Here is a 21,032-nt window from a genome sequence, read left to right as displayed (position 1 = left end):
CTGGGGCAGGGGATTGGGGTATGGGGAGAGGCTCAGGGGTTGCAGTCTCCAAGCAGTGCTTACCTGAAGCGGCTCCTGGAAGCAGTGGCATGTCCCTTCTCTGGCTCCTGCACAGCCAGGCAGCTCTGTACGCTGCTCCCTCCATATGCACCGCCCCTGCAGTTCCCATTGGAGCGCATAGGAGCCGGAGCGGGGCCATGCCACGGTTTCTGGGAGCCACATGGTGCAGCCCCAACCCAGCGCCCCAGCTGAAGCGCCAGAGCAGGTCCGAGCCGCATGGTGCAGCTCACGGGCCGTAGTTTGCCTATCCCTGCTCTAGCAGTTGACTTCTCTATTCCTACTACAGGACAAGTGCTTCGTTTTCTGTCACTTCTAATGCAAATAATATCTGAAGTTAAAAGTGCTGTGCTGCCATGTGATGCCATATTAACCTAGCCTGGTCAGATGGCTGTCTCATTTGCCTCTGTCTTTCCACATCAGGCAGTATGTGCTGCAACAGAAACCTCTTTTTCACCAGGTCTGTCCAGCTTACAACTGACAGCCTGGCAATTGAGGAAGATTTTAATCACAAAATGCTATTTGTATGAGGATTCTATTTTGGAATCCAGAAGGCATTCCACCATATTTTGCTGTCTGAACTTTTAAACCAGGGGCTCTCAAACTTCATGGCACCGCAACCCCCTTCTGACAACAAAATGACTTCACAACCCTAGTAGGAGGGGCTGAAGCCTGAGTCCACACAAGCCCACTGCCGTGGGGGGGGGGGGGGTCGCGAAAGCACAAGCCTCACTGCTCTGGGCAGGGGGGCCAAAGCTGAAGATCAAGACTTCAGCCACGGGCTCCAGCAAGTCTAAGCCAGCCCTGGTGACTCCATTCAAAGGGGGTTGCGACCCACCTTGGAGTCCTGACCCACAGTTTGAGAACCGCTGTTTCAAACAGTGGTTGCTGGGACACATGCTTTCATAACCTATGTCCAACCATCCTTCAGGGATAAATTTACATTCTTGGAGCAATCAAAGGAAAATGGAAAAGTTCATAACAGGAGTTCATTTCTATATCAGATGTTTTATTAGTGCTGTATCTTGCCTGAAACCAAGTTTAACCTTGTGGTCCATCTGTGGAGTCTAAACTTGGTTTTAAAATCTGTGTTGTTCTTCGAGTGATGATACCTACTGTATTATGCTGAGGGTTTACACACGTGCACCCTGCATCTGTACCACCATGCATCCAGAACTGGAGAATCTAGTAGTAGTAGTAGTGTCAGTTGGACTGCACATGCTCCCTGAACTGGCCTTATGGATTCATCCAAGGTGGTAAAGCGCGGGGCAGACCAACTGCATCTCCAGTTCCTTCTCACTGCTGTATGGTCCAGTTTGGAACAATTGGTGTCCATTTGCTTGTGATGCACTTTCTCAAGCAACCTTGTATATAGTTAATTTTTACAATTTTTTTTATTGTTTTTAGTTAGTGTCTAGTAGTTTGAATAGAATAGTTAGTTTGGGGGCCTGTTTTTTTGTTGATTATCGTGTTTTTGTTGGTTATCATGTTAGCAGGAAAAGTTGGCGAGCCTGGGGCCAGGATGGCTGGCTCTCCTTTCATGACTTTCTGTACTGATAAAATTTCCTCGCCTCTGCATTCCGGACTACTGCCAAAGGTAGTCTTCCAATTTCACATTAATCAACTTATCCACTTACCTGTTTTCTTCCCGAAAAGACACACTTTGGAAGAGTAACAAAGACTCCACTCCCTAGATGTCCGTAGGGCCTTAGCCTTCTACTTACACAGGACAAAACCGATCAGGAGATCTGACTGTTTATTGCAATAGCTGAAAGAGTTCAGGGGCGGCAGTCACCTTCGGAGCGTGGACCAACTCAACAAGAGCCCATGGTCTCCCTCTATGACATGCCACTTCAGGATATATGTAGAGTGGCCACATGGAGTTTGGTTCACACCTTCGCTACTTATTATGACTTGGTGCAAGATTCAGTGACAGATGTCTCCTTCAGTGCAGCGGTCCTCCACTCATCTCTCCCATCTTCATTCTTGTGCCCTCTTCCAACTTAGGTACTGCTTGCTGGTCACCCTCAATAGAATACAATAGGGACTATCACTCGAAGACGAGGAAGAGGTTACTTATCTGTAACTGGAGATTCTTTGAGATGTGTAGTCCCTATCTGTATTCCACTTTCTGCCGTCCTTCCTCTCTGCGGTAGATCTGTTGATTTGCAGTGAAGAAGGAACTGGAGACACAGTCAGTCTGCTCCTCCCTTTATAATCTGGGATGAAACCATGAATCAAGTTCAGGGCACATGCACAGACCAACAGACACTACTGCTTTTAAATTCTCTGACTCCAGGCTCATGGTGCCCTGGATGCATGGTGCGCATGTGTAAACCTTCAGCAGAATGCAGACAGGGACCACACATCTAGAAGAACTTCCAGTTAAATAACTTCCTCTTCTTTTTAGAACAGCCTTTATCATCATGATTGCTTCAATCAGATGAGCCGGAGAGCTGCCATCTCCTGTTAAGAATGTTTTATGACCTTCTGTGAGAATAAAACTGTTTTCAGAACAGTCCAAGTATTTATTCACAAGTCTGAGTCTTCTTTCACAGCAGGAAACTGCCCCACCAAGGTTTTGCCCATCTTCTAAATCCTCCAAGGAGGGATTTTGGCATAGTTTGAATGAGTCATAGCCTTTTAGTTGTATTTATGTAGAACTCATCCAGTCAAACAAGGACTCCATATTTGTCATGTGGAAAGGTATCCAAAAAAGTAGTTTTTTCTAGCAGCAGCAGATCCAAGCAGCTAAAGGTCTTACTTTTTCATTTAGAGCTGCTAAGACTCTCTTCCCCCATCAGCCTTGTCCACAGATGCTTCATGGGCTGAGGGGAAAAAGCTTCAATAGAATGTGTTAAGGTTGCCATGAGAAGGTCCTTTCCTACCTTACAAGTGACTGAAATCTTGACATCTGTTCCTCAGCAAAGATGTATGCTGAGAACTGTCTTTTTAAAGGCCTTTCTGTCCCTAGTTAGTCAGTGGGCTTGGCTGCTTAGAGTACATTGGTCAAGACTGTTGAATGCTTTGTCACCAAAGCTCAGTTTACAGGTAGTAGGAGTCTCCTTCCTGCTAGGTCCTGCTGAAATCTCCCTCTAACATATGCAGAGAAGACCTAAGTTGCTTATGAGGATTGTTGGACATGTCTGGAAAAATTGACAAAGCAGAATTTTTTCTTTTCAGAATAACTCAGCAAGGAGACTCAACAGGGAGGTCGGTATTCATAGTAAACATGCAAAATAAATAAAATACCTATTTATCCTATTTAAAATTAAGCTTCTAAATGACTTAAGTATCCTTTCCTTTAGTGTTCAGGATTTAATTGGTATAGTAATTTAAACTATAATATAACTCATTTTCTAAAACTGCATATAACCTAGCTCTAATGTAGCCTAAGTTAGTGTTTTTCCCCCTTCATAGACGGGAGTCTCCATGGAAAAATCTGATTGTTTCTGAAAACAGATCCTATGATTCATTAAACAGGTATCATCCTGTTAGGGTTTGAGACTTTTTTTTTTTTTTTTTTTTCAATTAACCAGCTTGACCATAACACGGCTGGGCTTTTTCTACATGGATCGGTAATCACCACAAACACAAATAATTTAAAGCAGAGGTTCTCAACTTTTTTCTTTCTGAGCACCCCCCTCCCCCAACATGCAATAACTCCACAGCCATCACAACAACTGTTTTTCTGCATATAAAAGCCAGGGCTGACATTAAGGGGTAGGAAGTAGGGCAGTTGCTTGGGCACTGCAAAGCTAACTTGCTCAGGTTTCAGTTTCAGCCTAGGGTCCTGGGCTGCAGTCCCTTGCCATGGGGCTTTGGCTTTTTGCCCTGGGCTCTAGCAAATCTAATGCGTGCCATGCGTGGCATCCTCCCCTGAAACCTGCTTGTGGCCCCCATGGGGGCCCCGAACCACTGGTTGAGAACCACTAACATAAAGCTCCTCTTAACAATTTGTCTGTCTTTCCTTCAGTTATAGTTGTATCCATTTTCAGAAACCTTAAAGATAGGGAGCTTCACTGGTAATTTTAAATGCAAGGCAGTTTATCTGCTTTCAATTCAAAATAAAGTGCTTAAGATGTATGTCATGCTGCTTGGTGCAATAGAATTTCTGTTCATCCCCAATTGCAGAATGCACCATGTTTTCCCATGTGATTTAAAATAATTCAACATCTCATCAATAGTGACCCAAAGAACAGTTGTGTAGTCAAAAATAGATCTCATTGTAAAGTAATGCCACTTATATAAAATATCTCAGTTATACAGTAATTAAACATGGATTACAGTATAACTGTATGTCTGATTGCAGCTTCTGAAGAGCACCTTGTAAAGTCCTGTGAAGCTACGGTTTTTCGAAGTAGTAAGATTGGCACATAGAATCATCTAGCTACTAACTTCCTGAGAATGTATTTCATCTCAGAATGTATTTTACAACTGTTATTACCAGGTAAAAGAATAATTGCTGTTCATCATACAGTAAAGTTGATCTGCTCACTGAATAGATTTTGTCCAACATAAATGTCTAAAAAGATCCTTATTAAAGAAAGAACATGGTAAATGCATACCCTGCTCATTCAACATATTAACGTGTTTATGTTGCAAAGACATTTGCAGAATTGTGATTGAGTAATTCTGGGCATATTTTAAACCTTTGAGGGGAGTGAAACTATGTATCTGTCATCCAAGACAACTAATTTAGCAGTTTTTAAAAAGCCAGTGTTCAAAGAGTTAAATTGTTTTTAAAGAAAGTGCCTTAAAGTACTTTAAAAAGACTAAATACATTTCTAAACAAAATGGTACAGAATTAAAATAGTTTTCACTTAAAAAAAGCATGGTACAATCTAGAAAATTACTGACAAATTTCTCAACTTTTTAAAAAATGTTTTTGCTAATGTCTTCTTCATGAAAGCAAACACTGTGGTGACTACCTATTCTTTTGTATGAAAAGTTCCCCCATTAGCTAATTATCTTTGGTGGTGGTGTTTTGCATGTTAGCATGAATCAGATCTTTATCTTGCATGTTTAAATCAAGTTCTCATTGCACATTATAGTTGCCTCACAGTCTTGGTAGGTAATTCTATGAATCACCACATGGGGGAGCTCAGTAGCAATCTCAGGAATTCATTGAGCTGTTTTGGAAGCTGTTTTCTTTAGATAGTAGATTTTCTTGGCAGTATCAGCATCCAGCTGCAACTGCAGCTGTGAGAAATGAAGGGTACCAAATAGTGTAAGTGGAAACTTCAGATTTGACTGAAATTTTTAAAAATACCAAATTCCAAAGGAAATTAGGTTTGATAGGGTTGATTGAACAAAATACCTTTATTGCAAGAAACCAAGGCATCCATGAAGGAAAAACATATAATTTTAGTATGATCTTTAATGTGTCTTCACACTGAGTAATAGAATTTAGGTTTTTCTATACAGGGGTTTGGAGCGCGGAGCAGCTCCGGAGCAGTGGAGCTGCAGGTTTTTGCCTGGAGCTGTAGTGGAGCCGCAGCACAGCTTCAAAGCCCTGTTTCTATAGACCCTTTCCTATCCAGTTCTCAGACAAATTATGATTGTAATGTTGATGGGAAACGTGACTAGGAGTGCAAACACTGGCAATGTTTTTTAAAGCTCTAATCCATAAGCAGTCTGTGTTTGTAAGGGCTAAATTGTGCTGTTCAACGTATGTACTTTGTTCCTATTGTCATTAGTCAGCAACCACACTATTGCTCTCTGGAAGAATAGCTCCCATTTTCCCACTCAGGGCTTTTAGTCAGAAAGCAAGACACTGAGAGTGGGAACAGTTAAATGGAAATCCTCAGGGGCTGATGGGACATCTATGGAGTGTGTAGAAGAACTCTTGGAACATAGGAAAACTACCTATGTGAAAACAAAAATAATGCTTAGATTCTCTTAACTAAATGTCTGAGGGACACATTTTGCTACCAGCTTCTGTGTTCATTTTCAATAGTAATGGCAGATTTGCAGTGAAACTGCAATTGCTGGAAAGTTAACTTAGTAAGTTTCAAATAAGGAGTTTTTTTAATATGGAAATATAGTAGAGTTCAGTATCTAAAGGTTATACAACAGACTTCCGGCTGTGACTTGGCTTAATAGCATTAGCACAGACTGTGTAGTTCTTTGGGGTTCAAGGTGAACTGTAGTTTTCAACTACTTCCACTGTACAATTATTTAACTTTCCATATATTCTAACATCTTATTGGCTCCCAGTTTAGCTTAACATCTTTGGATCAACTTTTATTTCAATTTGCTCTGATTCAGAAAATTTGAGGAGGTATTTTTCCTTCATATTACCCATGAAACTACTAAAATAAAATGCTGGATTCTTCAATCTGCACTGAGGATTTTGCTTTCTAGAAAAAGTGAACAGCCTCAGGGCTGCTCTACACTGCACCTAGGTCGTCTTAACTACATCACTTAGAGCTGTGAAAAGGTTCATACCCTGTGCAATGTAATTAAGCCAACCTAAGCCCTGGTACAGACACCTCTAGGTCAATGGAAGAATTCTTCCATCAACCTAGCTCCTGGATCTTGTAGAGGTGAATTTATTACAGTGACGAAGAACCCCTTCCATAACTGCAATAATGCTGCAACAGTGCCACTGCAGTTGTGCTGCTGTAGCATTTCTAGTGTAGGCAAACCCACAGGCATATTGGTTTCAAGTGTCTCCTCACCAGTATTACACTGTGGGTATAAATGTGTATTTTGAGTGTCAAGTTTTTCAAGTAGGACAAAAAATGGCCTATATAAATTGGTTGGAAAAAAATCTCAACTCTTGTATGTCAGATTTATTTTTCAATTAATATCCTCTTGCACACACCACAAGCTTGGACTATAGTGCAGGGGAAGCCTCAAAGCCTACGTTCTGCCTGGAATCTCACAAATTAGAAAAGTTTCTGTAATATTGGAAAAAGCTTATCTGGTATACAGTACCAGTCCAGTTGAAAAGCTGAGGTGGCAGGTGGGGAATGGTAAAGTTTTTCTCCTGTTAGAAATCTCTCTGGAAAATATTTCTATCAACTTAGGGTAGCACTTAGAGGTTAACCAAGAATGGGGCCCACTGTTCTAAGCATTGTAAAAACATAGTGTAATACTGTGCATGTCCCAAAGAATTTACCCTTTGTCTGTCTTTTCTGTTTAGGCTGTAAGGAAAAGGGATACAATTTGAAAATAATGATGGATTGTGAGCATTGTATTAGTTCCATGATATTTTTCTGTTCACTTTTGGGGCGGCGGTAGGGGGGGATTACAGCTTTCCTGAGTTTGGCTAAATGTAAAGGGATTAGCTAAATGGCAAGGCAAAGGAAAGAAGAGAAGACATTAAAAGGTGGGAGATTTGACAAGCTCCTGCCTCACTTTATCAATTTTTTTAATTACTCTTAAATTTTCTGCTTTGTGTTTATGGAGCTGTGGGAAGGACTGAGGCCATTTCAATATATTCTGCATGGGAGGGGAAATTCCTTGCTGAGCTGTGTCCCCATGCTGGCTTCTGCTCCCAGCCACAGACAGCCCTACTTTCAGTAAAAAAAAAAAAAAAAAAAGCTTCATCTTGGCATGACACAAGCTAGGAGAAACACACTTTTAAGTGTTTCTCTTACATAAAAGCTCCGAAGCCAAAAACTGCAGCTTCGCTCTACCTTTCTATTTGGATCAGCGCAGCACAGAGAGACAGCGAAAGAGAACCTGCTTCCTCCTACCCCACTAGGGATATTCTTTACCATAATACGCTAGGTTAATTCTAACATAAGGAAAAGCAAATTTTGAAATCAACTGTAAACTTAATCATTCTGCAAACAGAAGCATATGGTTTTAAAAAATGGTCCCAAAATGATGCAGAAGCAAGGTGTTAGAAGAAGAGGATTTCAAAAGTAAGTAATTCACCAAAACTAAACATGAGTTGTTCAGTGTCATGGGGTAAATGTGAAGAGAGACAAATATCAGGAATCTTAGGCAGAGCAGCCACAATTTTTTTTAAAATACTCAATAGGTAAATTAGACAAGAGGAGTGGCCCATTCTGGATAGCAGCACAGGTAGAGGGGAGGGCAGAGGATGGCTGCTTCAGGCATCTACTCCTCCCTCCCATGCCACTCTGAGGGTCATATAGAGTTTACTCAACTCTCCAAGGTATGTGTAACTTATGTAAATCAAGGCCCATATGAGTCAATTTATTGCAGGGCCTGAGATCGTGGTATTGCAGGGCCTGAGATCTTCAGGAATTACTATCGAGTCTCAAAAGTGTCCAGGAATCCAGGGGAAGTTAATGCATACTTTTCAAGGAAGATGGTTGAATTTTATTCTCAAAACCTTCATTCCTTGCATGTACCCCAGTAGCCCATTGGGCAAACATTTCCTGAGACATGAATATATCTGCAGTAAGTATGTATGTTCACAAGTGTGAGCAATGTACACTACATGGATGGAAGAGGGCAGAAAACACAAATGTGAAGAGCTTATTGAAAACTTCCTATGTAGCTTGTTTATTTAAGAATGTTAGCTCTGCAGAATTTTTTTTAAATGTGGCAGTCTTCTGCAAACAAATTTGTAGGTGATTTAAAGGAAAAGATTATGTGCATCAGAAATGTGTTACAACTTCCAAACTAGTACACCGCTACCCCGATATAATGCTGCCCGATATAACATGAATTCAGATATAATGTGGTAAAGCAGCGTTTCAGGGGGGCAGGGCTGCGCACTCCAGCGGATCAAAGCAAGTTTGATATAACACGGTTTCACCTGTAACGTGGTAAGATTTTTTGGCTCCTGAGGGCAGCGTGTTATCGTGGTAGAGGTGTAATTTCTGTAAATGTTGCAGTCATCTGGTTCACACAGTTTGCAAGCATGTTTTGAATAGATCAATCCAGCATTCTTTTTGGAGGTATACCATGTATTACATTGTAGCAAGGGTCAGCATACTGCCTTCTTTAGTCAGAGGGGAAAGGTCATTGTGACATAGGGCCCTTTTTAATGAGCAAGAAGTTAAGCTAAAAAAGAAAAATATATAAAGGGTTTACAAGATAAATTATGAGGGGATACTCTTCCCCTCTCGTGCTCTAGGAGAGAAAATAAGAGATCACTAAAAAAAATAGTTCTGCTTGTTGAATTGTTCCTGTTTTGAACTAATAACTCATATTATTTGTTTGCAGTGTTGTACCTGTTAGTTATGGTAACCTGAAGAACAGCTCTGTGAACCTCAAAAGCTTGTTACTTTTGCTAACAGAAATTGGTCCAATAAAAGATATTACCTCACCCACCTTGTCATTATATATTAATGAAATAGTTAATATTTCCATGTCAGGAAAATGCCCTTTACTGGTGGTTTCCATTCTGTATGTACAGCTTTGGTGTTTCTTGGGCTACCTACATCTTTGTGAAAATCCTCTTTTCATTCTAATTCTTTATCACAATCTTGGAAGACAGTAACTATTAACAAAACACATTAATTTGGGGTGGGGGAGAGAATATCTGCTTTGTAATAAGACTGCATACAATAATTAAAGACCTGTAATACATCGCTTCTTTATGTTCTACAGACCAAAATCTACACCATCTGGGCAAACCAGTGCCAATGGAGTGCAGTCAGAAGGGCTAGACTATGACAGATTGAAGCAGGTATATAGTACCTTCAATAGAAACCTTTTCAGAATAAGTAATAGCAGAACTTTTAAAGACTTTCAACAGTTCTTGATTAAATACCAAACTTTAACCTTTTCGTAGTTTCAAACCTAAATCCAGCTATAACAAAAAAGTGTACCATCTTAATAACAATTGAGGAGAATGGTAACGTTTTAACAAGACAGCAATCCTTTGGATGCTTCTTTGTTGTTCTCAAGGATTATCGATGATGCCAAGTTGAAAAGTACATTTTCACAAGAATTGTATTCCTTCGCACTCTGGATTTAAATGCATTTTCAGGAAATCATTATCTAAAATATCAAATCAGCAATAGAAAAGGAGATAAAGATGAGAGAAGGGCATTATGATAGCACTACTGTTAGATTCTACTTATTTTTATCTGTGTAACTGAGAATAATTTGTTGGTCTAGGTTCTCTCTTTGTTTTGGACTTTCACATCTTATCTGCAGGGCAGTTATAGTTATAGCTATGCCTGCTAGTTTTAGATAAATTGCCACCACTACTTGTGGGAGAATATGAAATGTGTGTGATAAATTGTTGTAACTCAAGTATCTCCTACCTTAGGTGGGATAAGCGCCATATAAATCAATTATAAGATTTGGTCAGCATATTTTTTAAATAAAATTTTTATTACTTACTAATAGTAAAGGTGTTTAAGGGTGAATTTTGAAGATATAGATACAGACTGGAATATAAGTTTGAGATGTTTCAAAATGAACAAGAATTAGAATTACTTTCATTTTTTCTTAGCTGAAAGTTTGAACCACACTAATGTATTATGACTTGTATTCTGATGCCATAGGATATTTTAGATGAAATGAGAAAGGAATTAACAAAATTAAAGGAGGAACTCATTGATGGTGAGTATGAACTTGATTCACTACATATTTTGGATTTCCAAGTCTTAAAGAACGGATAAGCATTTCTTAAAAGTGAAAAGATGCAGAAATGGAAACTTATTTTCAAGATTCTGTCTAGATTCTGAGGATTCTAGAATGCCAAATTCATGATAGAACTTCTTTCTAATGTCCACTACTTTTCTCATTACCATGTAGTAAAAGAAAAACTAACTTATCCTAATTGTTTTGATTATTCTTGCACAATCAGGTACTTTATACCTTATCTGCGGGGTTTTTGGATAGAGCAATAATGCTGAACAATGTCTGTCTTTAAAAGTGGATGGATGGGTGCAGAATTTGAGCAAGATCCTCCTTGCAGATGTTTACCATCTCATGATGTTGCTTTCGTTTAGGAAAGGCAAGATTGTCATATAATAATGTACCACTTAAAATAAAAGCCAGAACAGTTGTCACACACTTCAAAGCAGTCAGTATTTATCCTGTGACATTTTAACCTAATGACTGCTTTCAATGTTGTATCGTAATTCTTGATATTTGGTGTTTTTCTTAACCACATGATTCAAGGAGGTGGGATTTTACATTAATCACAGCTTTCATTTTAAAATAAGTAGATTTCTAACCCTCTTGGGTTTTGGAGAGTTTGAAAACATGACCGCTAAAGGCTCAAAAAACCAAATGTCAAATAACTCCAAAATTGTTGTTTTAATCTCAGAATTTGAAAACCACGCTCAGGATTTTTTTTGGAGGGTGGCATAGTTTGTTTTTGTTTGTTTTAAAATTTGGGTTGGCAATACTGATGACACTACTTTATAATGATTAACGATAAATATTATCAGAGTAGCAGAGTCAAGGCCAGATTAAGAAATAAGCAATATAGGCATGTACCTAGGACCCAGTTCAGGGGATTATAATAGAGAGACAACCTGAGTGGTTCTGTGACCCTGTTCACCAGGTCACAAAGCTGCTTATTTAAATTTAGCCCACTGCCTCCCTGTCATGATGGAGGGGTGGTGAGATTAAACCTTAATGGGCAATGGGGTAGCTAGCATTGTTGCTCCTCCTGGCTGTCATGGGGCTAGCTATTGCACCTGTAGCTGAACCAGATGACCAGCCTGAGCTTGGCTGCCATTATCCAGGTGTTGGAATAGGGAAGCCAGACAGGAGAGGGACCACTCGGAGACCTGGGGAGGCAGGCACCAGGAGGTTAATGCAGCAGTGTCCACACAGGAGGAGCTAATAGCTGACTGACCTGGACAGGAGAGGAGTAAATTAATCCTTTTCTGTCCAAGTCGGTCAGTGACTGGCTCGTAGTGCCTGAATGTTGCTTAGTTTAAACTAAGCAGCATCTGTGTATGTTTAACTCATCACTGGACACTAGGCAATCAGTCCTGAGCAGAGTGGTTGTTGCCTACCTTCGCATTATATAGAAAATAGTATGTAGTCTGGAAGCATAATTTAGGAAAATCTCATTCTGTGGACAAGTTAGTGATAGAAACATAAAGGAGGTATCATTTGACTTATTAAAAAAAACTACAGTCTAAGGCCTGGTCTACACTACGCGTTTATACCGAATTTAGCAGCGTTAAACTGAATTAACCCTGCACCCGTCCACACAACGAAGCCCTTTATATCAATATAAAGAGTTCTTAATATCGATATCTATACTCCTCCCCGACGAGGGGAGTAGTACTCAAATTGGTATTGCCATTTCGAATTAAGGTTGGTGTGGCCTCAATTCGACAGTATTGGCTTCCGGGCGCTATCCCACAGTGCACCATTGTGACCACTCTGGACAGCAATCTGGAGTTGGATGCACTGGCCAGGTAGACAGGAAAAGCCTCGCGAACTTTTTAATTTCATTTCCTGTTTGCCCACCATGGAGCGCTGATCAGCATGGACTATACGGGAGATACTGGATCTGATCGCTTTATGGGGAGACAAATCTGTTCTATCAGAGCTCCGTTCAAGAAGTCAAAATGCCAAAGCTTTTGAAAAAATCTCCAGACAGAGGCCACAGCAGGGACTCAACACAGTGCTGTGTTACAAGCGTAACGGAAAGCCAAAGAATCAAATGGACGCTCAGGGAGGGAGGGAGGGGGGACTGAGGACTCCAGCTATCCCACAGTCCCCGCAGTCTCCGAAAAGCATTTGCATTCTTGGCTGAGCTCCCAATGCCTGAAGGGTCAAATGCATTGCCCCGGGTGGTTCAGGGTATATGTCGTCAATTTATCCCATCCCGCCCCCCATGGAAGAAAAGAGAAACAAATCGTTTCTCACCTTTTTTCAGTGTCACTGTATGTCTACTGCATGCTGCTGGTAGACGCAGTGCTGCGGCACTGAACAGCAGCATCCCCTCCCCTTCCTTTCCTGATGGTAGACGGTACAAAAGGCTTGGAAACGGTTCTCATCATCCCGTGAGTGCTCCTGGCTGGCCTCGGTGAGGTCGGCCGAGGGCGCCTGGGCAAAAATGGGAATGACTCCTGGTCATTCCCAGCAGATGGTGCAAAAGGATTGAAAACCGTCCTCATCATAGCAGCTGGGGGCTGAGCTCCTCACCCCACCCCTTTCATGTCTAATGAAGATTCTGTACTGCCTAGACTATCATAGCAGCGGGAGGCTGCCTCCCCCTCATTTTATCTCACTAAAAAGTCAGTATCAGAGGGGTAACCGTGTTAGTCTGGATCTGTAAAAGCAGCAAAGAATCCTGTGGCACCTTATAGACTAACCAGACGTTTTGGAGCATGAGCTTTCGTGGGTGAATACCCACTTCATCAGATGCATGACATGCATCTGACGAAGTGGGTATTCACCCACGAAAGCTCATGCTCCAAAACGTCTGGTTAGTCTATAAGATGCCACAGGATTCTTTGCTGCTTAATAAGTCAGTGTTTCTTATTCCTGCATTCTTTATTACTTCATCACACAAATGGGGGGACACTGCCACGGTAGCCCAGGAAGGGTGTGGGAGGAGGGAAGCAATGGGTGGGGTTATTGCAGGGTCACCCTCCAGAATGGCATGCAGCTCATCATTTCTGTGGGATATCTGGGGCTCTGACCCGGAGTGGCTGTGCTTTCTGGTTCTCTAGTAGACTTGCCTCATATTCGAGGCAAGACTGACTCTATTTTTAAACGAAAAATAAAGAAGGGAATGACCTGGGGAGTCATTCCCATTTTTGTCCATGTGCCCCCGGCCGACCTCAGTGAGACCAGCCAGGAGCACCCATGACAGCAGCAGACGGTACAAAAGGATTAATAACCGTCATCGCCAGTTTCCAATTGCAGATGGTGATATAGGGCTAGTAACCATCTCTGCTACCTTGCAAAGGTGAGTGAATGCTGCTGTGTAGCACTGCAGTACCGCTTCTGTCAGCAGCATCCAGTACACATACGGTGACAGTGACAAAAGGCTAAACAGGCTCCATGGTTGCTGTGCTATGGTGTCTGCCAGGGCAATCCAGGTAAAGAGAGCGCAAAATGATTGTCTGCCTTTGCTTTCACGGAGGAAGGATTGAGTGATGACATTTACCCAGAATCACCCGCGACACCGTTTTGGCTCCATCATGCATTCGGATCTCAACCCAGACTTGCAATGGGTGGGGGAGACTGCGGGAACTATGGGATAGCTACCCACAGTGCAGCGCTCCGGAAATCGATGCTAGCCTCGGTACATGGACGCACACCACCGAATTAATGTGCTTAGTGTGGCTGCCTGCCCTCGACTTTATACAATCTGTTTTAAAAAACCGGTTTCTGTAAAATCGGAATAATCCCGCAGTGTAGACATACCCATAATTTCAGTAGTGTCGCCCTTTGCATCATAGGAGGGGAGACGCACTCCCCTACCTCAGCTCCCAGGTCCAGGCCCTCTGATTGGTGGAAGTTTTGATAATCCATTCCCAATGTCAATGTATTGAGTTGGGTATCATTCAAAACCCCTTTTTCCACTAACACAGTGGTACAAAACATGACAAATCTAGAATAAATATGTAGCTATATACTTGAGAAACTGTTAAAAAATCATCTTTTTAATTATATTTTAACACAGGGTTGCCTTGCTTACATAAAAATGACAATGATCTTGGCTAATCCTATGGAAGTTAGCCTTGACATGTAGGGCTGAAAACATTTATTCATCAAAGTCACTGTTGGTGTTGTCTCCATCAGGAGCACAACAGCTACACACATTGTCACATTGATCTTTGTCCGTGCCGCACTCATACATCTCCATGGAAGGCAGGCTTCTGGCCAGTCATTTGCAGGACAGTTAGCATCTGGCATTTATATACTAGCTGAAGGATTGTTTCAGGTGCAGGTGTAATGCACCTCTTGTCACTAGCAATTTTTCTCTATTTGTCTACTTCTTGGAAAACATCTACCGTTGTAACTCTGCAAGTGTTGTAATGTTAGTCTTCAAATGGTAAATTTGGCATATGAAGTCCTCTAGTGCATTTATGATCTCATCTGTGACTGTCTCAGCTGTGCTGAGCATCTTCAGAGTGAGGGAGAGAGTCTTAGCTGAATCAAATGCCTTCCAATAAGATCATTTGGTCTTTCCAGCTAACCTTGCAGTAGTGTTACATCCTGAAAGGGCATGGAAACCTGACAGTGCGGTGGCTTTTGGTGGTTGAAGTGGTAGGAACACATTGCTGAGGGATATATGGCGAGTCTGTTCCCTAGTAGCAAGTACTAAAACAATCTTGCAGAAATCTTGGGTAGGGTCTCACAGAGAGCACTACACCTACGTCCTGTGCAAAAATCCAGAGCTCCGGAGTACCTGTTTCTGTGACATTAATGGCATGCAAAATAATTGTAGCATCAGCCTTCTCATGGGAACTACGAAGAAACTCACAGAACAATGCAAGGCAGCAGCTTCATTACACTATGTGACAACAGAATTCTTTGAGTAATTCTATGCATGCTGGAGCGTTTTTCCTGCAAGGTGTGCAGTTAGCTTGTTTGTGTGAGTATGAGACAGTAGTTTCACTGTGACATTGAAGATGTTTGTGGAGTCAATTATTTTGATTTGGACAGGCACAATACTACTGAGTCTCTTCTCTCTGGTAATATATTTAATGATTCTTCTGCATACCTGAAAAACAAGAGCATGTGGGTGCTGTGTTATGCCCACCAACTCCCCCAATGACTTTCATTGCTCTTTTTCATGTGATAGGCCATTGTCTGAACAAACTGAACAGAAGAGAACTAGCAACCTTTAAACAACCCAATTTCCTCTTTGAAATTCCTTTCGTATATCAGGGTCAGACTTTTATACATTTCTTATTTCAGTGAGATACCAGGCAATCATCACCGAATTGGTGGTTAAATCTAAAGCAAAAAAGCATTTGACTAAGTCTTCTAGTGCTGTGAGGTGCAAATTCCAATTAGCAGTCTTGACAGATCAAATAAAGAGCATCAAAGACTCAACCATCTTAATGTATCACCGCACCATCCCAAAAGTTGGCTTTGTCGCTGATTCAGCTTCTTCCAATTGCTTGATCCATTCTGCGATATTGAAGCTCTCCTTTATGCACATTAGGTCATTGAGAGTAGAATGCACACTAGATGCATGGAACAGGTCTCGTAAATCCTGTACCCTTTGGGAAATTACTTCAAACTCTTCTTTATGCTTTCCAAACAAGACATGTAGGTAGCATTTTTTTAAGGGCAACAAGTGCTTGGATGTGTTCTTTTATAGCATATCACAACTTTTTCCCTTTAAGAATTTGGTTCACAGCACTGCCACTATGCAAAATACCTGAGGTCTCAGGAATGCCAGTTCCATCAACAAAGGAGCCCATTTCACATATAGTGATATGTGAAATGGGCTCCTTTGAGCCCATTTCACATATCACTATAGATACGGGGTTAGATTCGATGACCTCCTGAGGTCTCTTCCAGCCCTAATCTTCTATGATTCTATGATATGGGTTCACTTCTTATAGCATGTAAAGTGCCGCAAAGCATTGTGTGTTTAACCAGTCTTCTGCGATGATATTCTCCACAGATTTAGCTACTGGTTGGTATTTTTCATCTCCTCGGTGCCTAAAAATGATCAAGACCAAAGTAAAAACAAGGATTTTATAATAAATTACTTAGGGATTGTAATTAATTATATGATGTAATGTGTGTTATGCAACTGTGTGCATACTATTTACAGATGGCTTCCAGTAATTTCTGGCTGGATGCTGATGTTTAACCAGTACCTCATTACAACTTCTTTGGCATAATAAACAAAGCTGATTATCAATACCTCTGAACCACTTCTTTTTTGTAAATGATTGCAAATCAACGTGAAGCACTCCTTCCATTTATAGTAATCTGTAACATTAAAAAAATTAATCAAGTATCGTATTCTGAGCATTAACTGATAACACAATACTGTCTGTCAAAAGGCCACAATTTAGCTTTGTGAGGGCTGCATGTGTTAAAAAAATGTTGACTTTTAAGCATTTTCTCAAATATGTATCTGTCTTTGTCCTAAGTTTGTAATGTTTGGTGCCATTGCGTTTGTAGGAGAAAAGGGCTTTTGAATTATACCCAACACAACCCATTTCCAATAACACTGTATTATCAACATTTCCAAAAAACAGAGGAACTGGAGCTTGGAACTAGTGGTGGAAGGGCCAGTGACACCACCTCCACCATGCTGCAGGGAGTGACACCATTGAAATTATGATTGTGTAGATATTTATGAATCAAATGACACCTCCCTTCCCTTTCTATCATAAACTTGCCCCTGGAATTACTCATGGTCCTACACTAATTTTTCAATACTGGGATGAATAATTGTATGCATTAATGTAGCAGCTCCCTCACCTCTTTTTTCTTCCCTTTTTTGCTTGCTTTGTCATCTAAGCTACATACTGTGACCACTTAAACAGGATGGCAGAAGTCAGTATAGAACCCAAATCCTCCTGTTGACATGTGAACTGGTGGTGGTTCCTGCCATTAAAAAAGTAGTAGTGTGGGCAGAGACAGAGTGAAACAGACTGAAGTATCAAATATCAGAATATTTTATACCAGAAAAAAGATGTAATCTGGGTCAGAATTAAGTTCTGTTTCATGGTGTCAAACAATCTTTAGGTCCAGTATACTACATTTTTAACAAGATGGCTTCTGATAGGATGCACTTTTTGTTCAAAGGACAGACGTGTCAGTCTAGGTGAGAGTATTTTTTTTTATATGTAATGTTAATTTATGCTTTTTTCCTTTCCTAATCAGCAATCAGGCAAGAACTGAGCAAGTCAAATACTGCATAAAAAGACTAGGACTAAGCCAATGTGACTCTTTCACTTGGTATAAAGTCGACTACATTTTGTGAGCTGTTAGAAGAAAATGGAGACAGACACTTGGAAGGAGGGGAAAACAACATTCTGAAAACTTTCAGACACATCACTCTGGTGATATGCTTTTTCCTTCCTAGTTTGCTGCTTTTTTCTGACCTTTACAGCGGAGTGGAAAGGAGTCCTAAAAGTTACTGTAATGATTATGCAGAAATTCCCACATTTGTCAGACAAGATCACAGTGCATTGAGATGTTCTTATGTCAAGATAAAACTGCATATATTTCAGAATTCATTGTTAACACAAAAAAGGAGAAAAGCTTGGGAAGGCTTTTCAGAGAGGTTTTCTTTATTAATGAAGGATTTAGCAAGCTATACTGTTGTACTGCAAATGTATCTCAGGTTTGTCTTCCTATCATATTTGATATTTCCATTAATAACTTCAAAGAGCAGACATGTAAGTTCAGATCACAAAATATGAAATAATTAGAAGTGTATGCTTTAAAGGGCAATATCACCTAGAAAGCGATGGCATATCAAGTTTTTGGAATTTTATGATCGGAAGCCTCTCTAGTTAGCCTTCATGCAATTTTGTAAACAAAAAAGCAAACAGTCCAGAGTTTAAAGATGTAGATGCCTTCCTAAATCGTCACAATGCTTTACCAAATCTAAGACTTCTACATAATACAAACCAGTGGTCAAATATAAATCATTAGTATGCTGTAGATTTACAGTAGATTTTCAGGCTTTTTTTAATTTTTATTTTTTAACATTTATGCATGTGGACATTTTTGTAAGGTAACACAACACAATCAGCTTTTTAATTAAACAAAAAAAATTGCATGTCATAAATATTAAGTAGCCTTTTTCATTTTTAAGGCTGAATCAATACCAGGGAAAAAAGTTGGGGCGGGAGGAGGGGAAGATGACAGTTTTGGTTTTAAAATATTTTTATTATTTTCTGCACTATTTTTCCTCATATTACATGCATGTGTAATAATAAGGAAAATATTGTGACTTTTATCAGTAACCATGTTAACAGAACCAGGTACTTAATCCTTTTTGTATCATTTCTTGAGTTATTTGTATCTCCGATTCAGTAATGGTTCTAAAACTCCCATCTCATTTTTGTTTCATTTCTTAACTTAAATTTATATCGACTTGGATTTTGATCATCAGCTATTACCAGTGATGCACCTGTGGTAGTACAGGATGCACAACAATTACCTGCTCCTGTATTCTCTAAGGCTGCTTTTTGACTCTCTGAGGAAACAAGGACAAGGGCTATAATGAAGGATTAGAGCATTAGGTCACAGCAGAAAATGGGAAGCAGAAGAACAGTAGTGGGCCAGCATTAGGTGAGAACTTTTCAGGGGAGATGATACTTTCCCCTTTCCCATGGTTTAAAAATTTGTTAAAACACCTCATATATGCAAATCTTAGTTTAAACTAATAAAATTCAGTGGAATAAAAATCCTGCAAGGCAGATCCGTAATGCTTTGGAAAATATTGTGGATCAAATCTGCACTTTTTCATTGCATCTGGAATTTTTCTGAGCTGTAATAGTGCCATATTTTTTTGCTATTTGCTGATTAGAAAAAAAATACCTATGGTTTTGGAGGCATTATTTATGTTACAGCTTACTTAGCTCCATTCATAGAACACAAGCTTAAATAGCATATATTCCTTAAGTGCTGGAAACCAAAGCAAATCAACAGCACTTTCTGCTTCTGAAAGGTGTGAATGAGGAATTTTTCTCCAGTTTAAACATGTTCCTGTTTCTATAGAGACTCAAACTGTAAAATTGTTCTACAATGGAAATATTACCTAAATCAATACATAATTCTTTCCAAAAACTGATCATCTTTCTGCATGCATTAGTGAAGGCATTACACAAATTGCAGCAAGTGTGAAATAAAAGGAGGCATTTTCATCTTTGATAACTTTTGTTTTTGCAAACATTTTAACATTAAGGAAGTTTATTCTTGTCAGAAATCATGTTTGATTTTGTTTGTTAGGGAAGTTCAAGAGTAGCCTACTAGAAATGTAATGGGTATAAGTGGTCCAAAGTAGTAATAAACAAACTGTCAGATTGTGGGGGAGAGGGAGAACCTGGTTTATGCACTAAACATTTGTGCCTTGGTCTAAAATTAACATGATTTCTGTTTAAAAGAAAGAAGAGCAGATGTCTTTTTTTTTTGTGCTGTTTCTACATACATACTTTACATAATCTCATATTGCTGAATTGGTCTTTTCCAGAAAATCTGACTGAATTAAGGCTTACTGTAAACACTTGCTGTCATACTGAGATTTCCATAATTAAAATGAACTACAGAAGCTAAGATTATTTTGCTCACTGTTGAACTAAGTTCTTTAAAAACCATATTATGATGGTTCTGTGCTTTTGTAAAGTGGATGTCTTAAACTGAGTACAGTTTAGGAGATCCTTTCTAATTCCAGGAAGGTATTGCTTTCCTCAACACTGTGATCTGATCTGTGATAAATCTGTGCTATACACAAGTGGCTAACAAGTCAGTTGCAAACAAACTGAATGTATAAATCTTAGTGCTGGTGCTGAAATCTCTTCAGATAGTTGTCATGATTTCAAGTTCATTGTTTAAAAAAGTTTTCAAGCATCAAGTGTCAATCAAAACTGAAGATGAAACACTAATGAATGTTGAATTTTCATGCATTTAGGTTTATTTCCTTTTTAGTTTTTTTTTCAGTTCGTTTTCTGCTATTTTTACCATATTTGTCATTTTAAATTTCTTACATGCTAACTTTTTGTTTGAGCGAATGAAATAAAATTGCAATATATATATATGTTGCCACCATTCATTTGTGGAGTTTGATAAATGGTAAATCTAGAAGATTCTGTTGTAATTCCCAAACGGGTCTTAGTGAAATGTAAAAAATACCTTTTTAGTCTATGATTTTACCACTTGATGGTTTATATATTGCTGTTCTGTTTATAAATTTCAAGGCATTTTTTTAAATGCTTGCTCTACAAAGAATGTAATCAAAGGGAATGTGGAAAATTATGAATGAAAACTAGTGTACATAAATTCAAGACAGTTGTAGTCACTCTTGCTTATGTTGACCCCCTTTGTTGGTCTGACTTGGCACAGGCTTTTGCCCTTATGTCCAAGAAAATGCTATGAAAAAAATCTAGATTGAATTTTCCCAACTT

At 39.8% G+C, this 21,032-nt stretch overlaps 1 protein-coding gene across 9 annotated transcripts in view; it reads left to right on the top strand.

Annotated features, from left to right (window-relative positions):
* The window catches only part of ENAH (ENAH actin regulator), a 190,547-nt gene extending 169,884 nt beyond the window's left edge, over positions 1-20,663 (top strand). For 3 of the 9 annotated variants that reach the window (XM_050948506.1, XM_050948503.1, XM_050948498.1), the window contains 5 exons: positions 3,241-3,270; positions 3,478-3,540; positions 9,598-9,676; positions 10,503-10,560; positions 17,782-20,663. In XM_050948506.1, coding sequence (XP_050804463.1) covers positions 3,241-3,270; positions 3,478-3,540; positions 9,598-9,676; positions 10,503-10,560; positions 17,782-17,819 — 268 coding nt within the window. In that variant the 3' untranslated portion in view covers positions 17,820-20,663. The remainder of the gene's footprint in view (positions 1-3,240; positions 3,271-3,477; positions 3,541-9,597; positions 9,677-10,502; positions 10,561-17,781) is intronic. The other 6 variants (XM_050948508.1, XM_050948505.1, XM_050948502.1 and 3 more) reach the window with 3 other exon arrangements.
* Positions 20,664-21,032: the final 369 nt, after the last annotated feature.

The sequence above is a fragment of the Gopherus flavomarginatus genome, chromosome 4 (assembly GCF_025201925.1).
Source record: "Gopherus flavomarginatus isolate rGopFla2 chromosome 4, rGopFla2.mat.asm, whole genome shotgun sequence".
In the NCBI taxonomy this organism is placed as follows: Eukaryota; Metazoa; Chordata; order Testudines; family Testudinidae; genus Gopherus; species Gopherus flavomarginatus.
The sequence above is the reverse complement of the archived record's forward strand: the minus strand, read 5'-3'. Positions and strand labels throughout refer to the sequence as shown.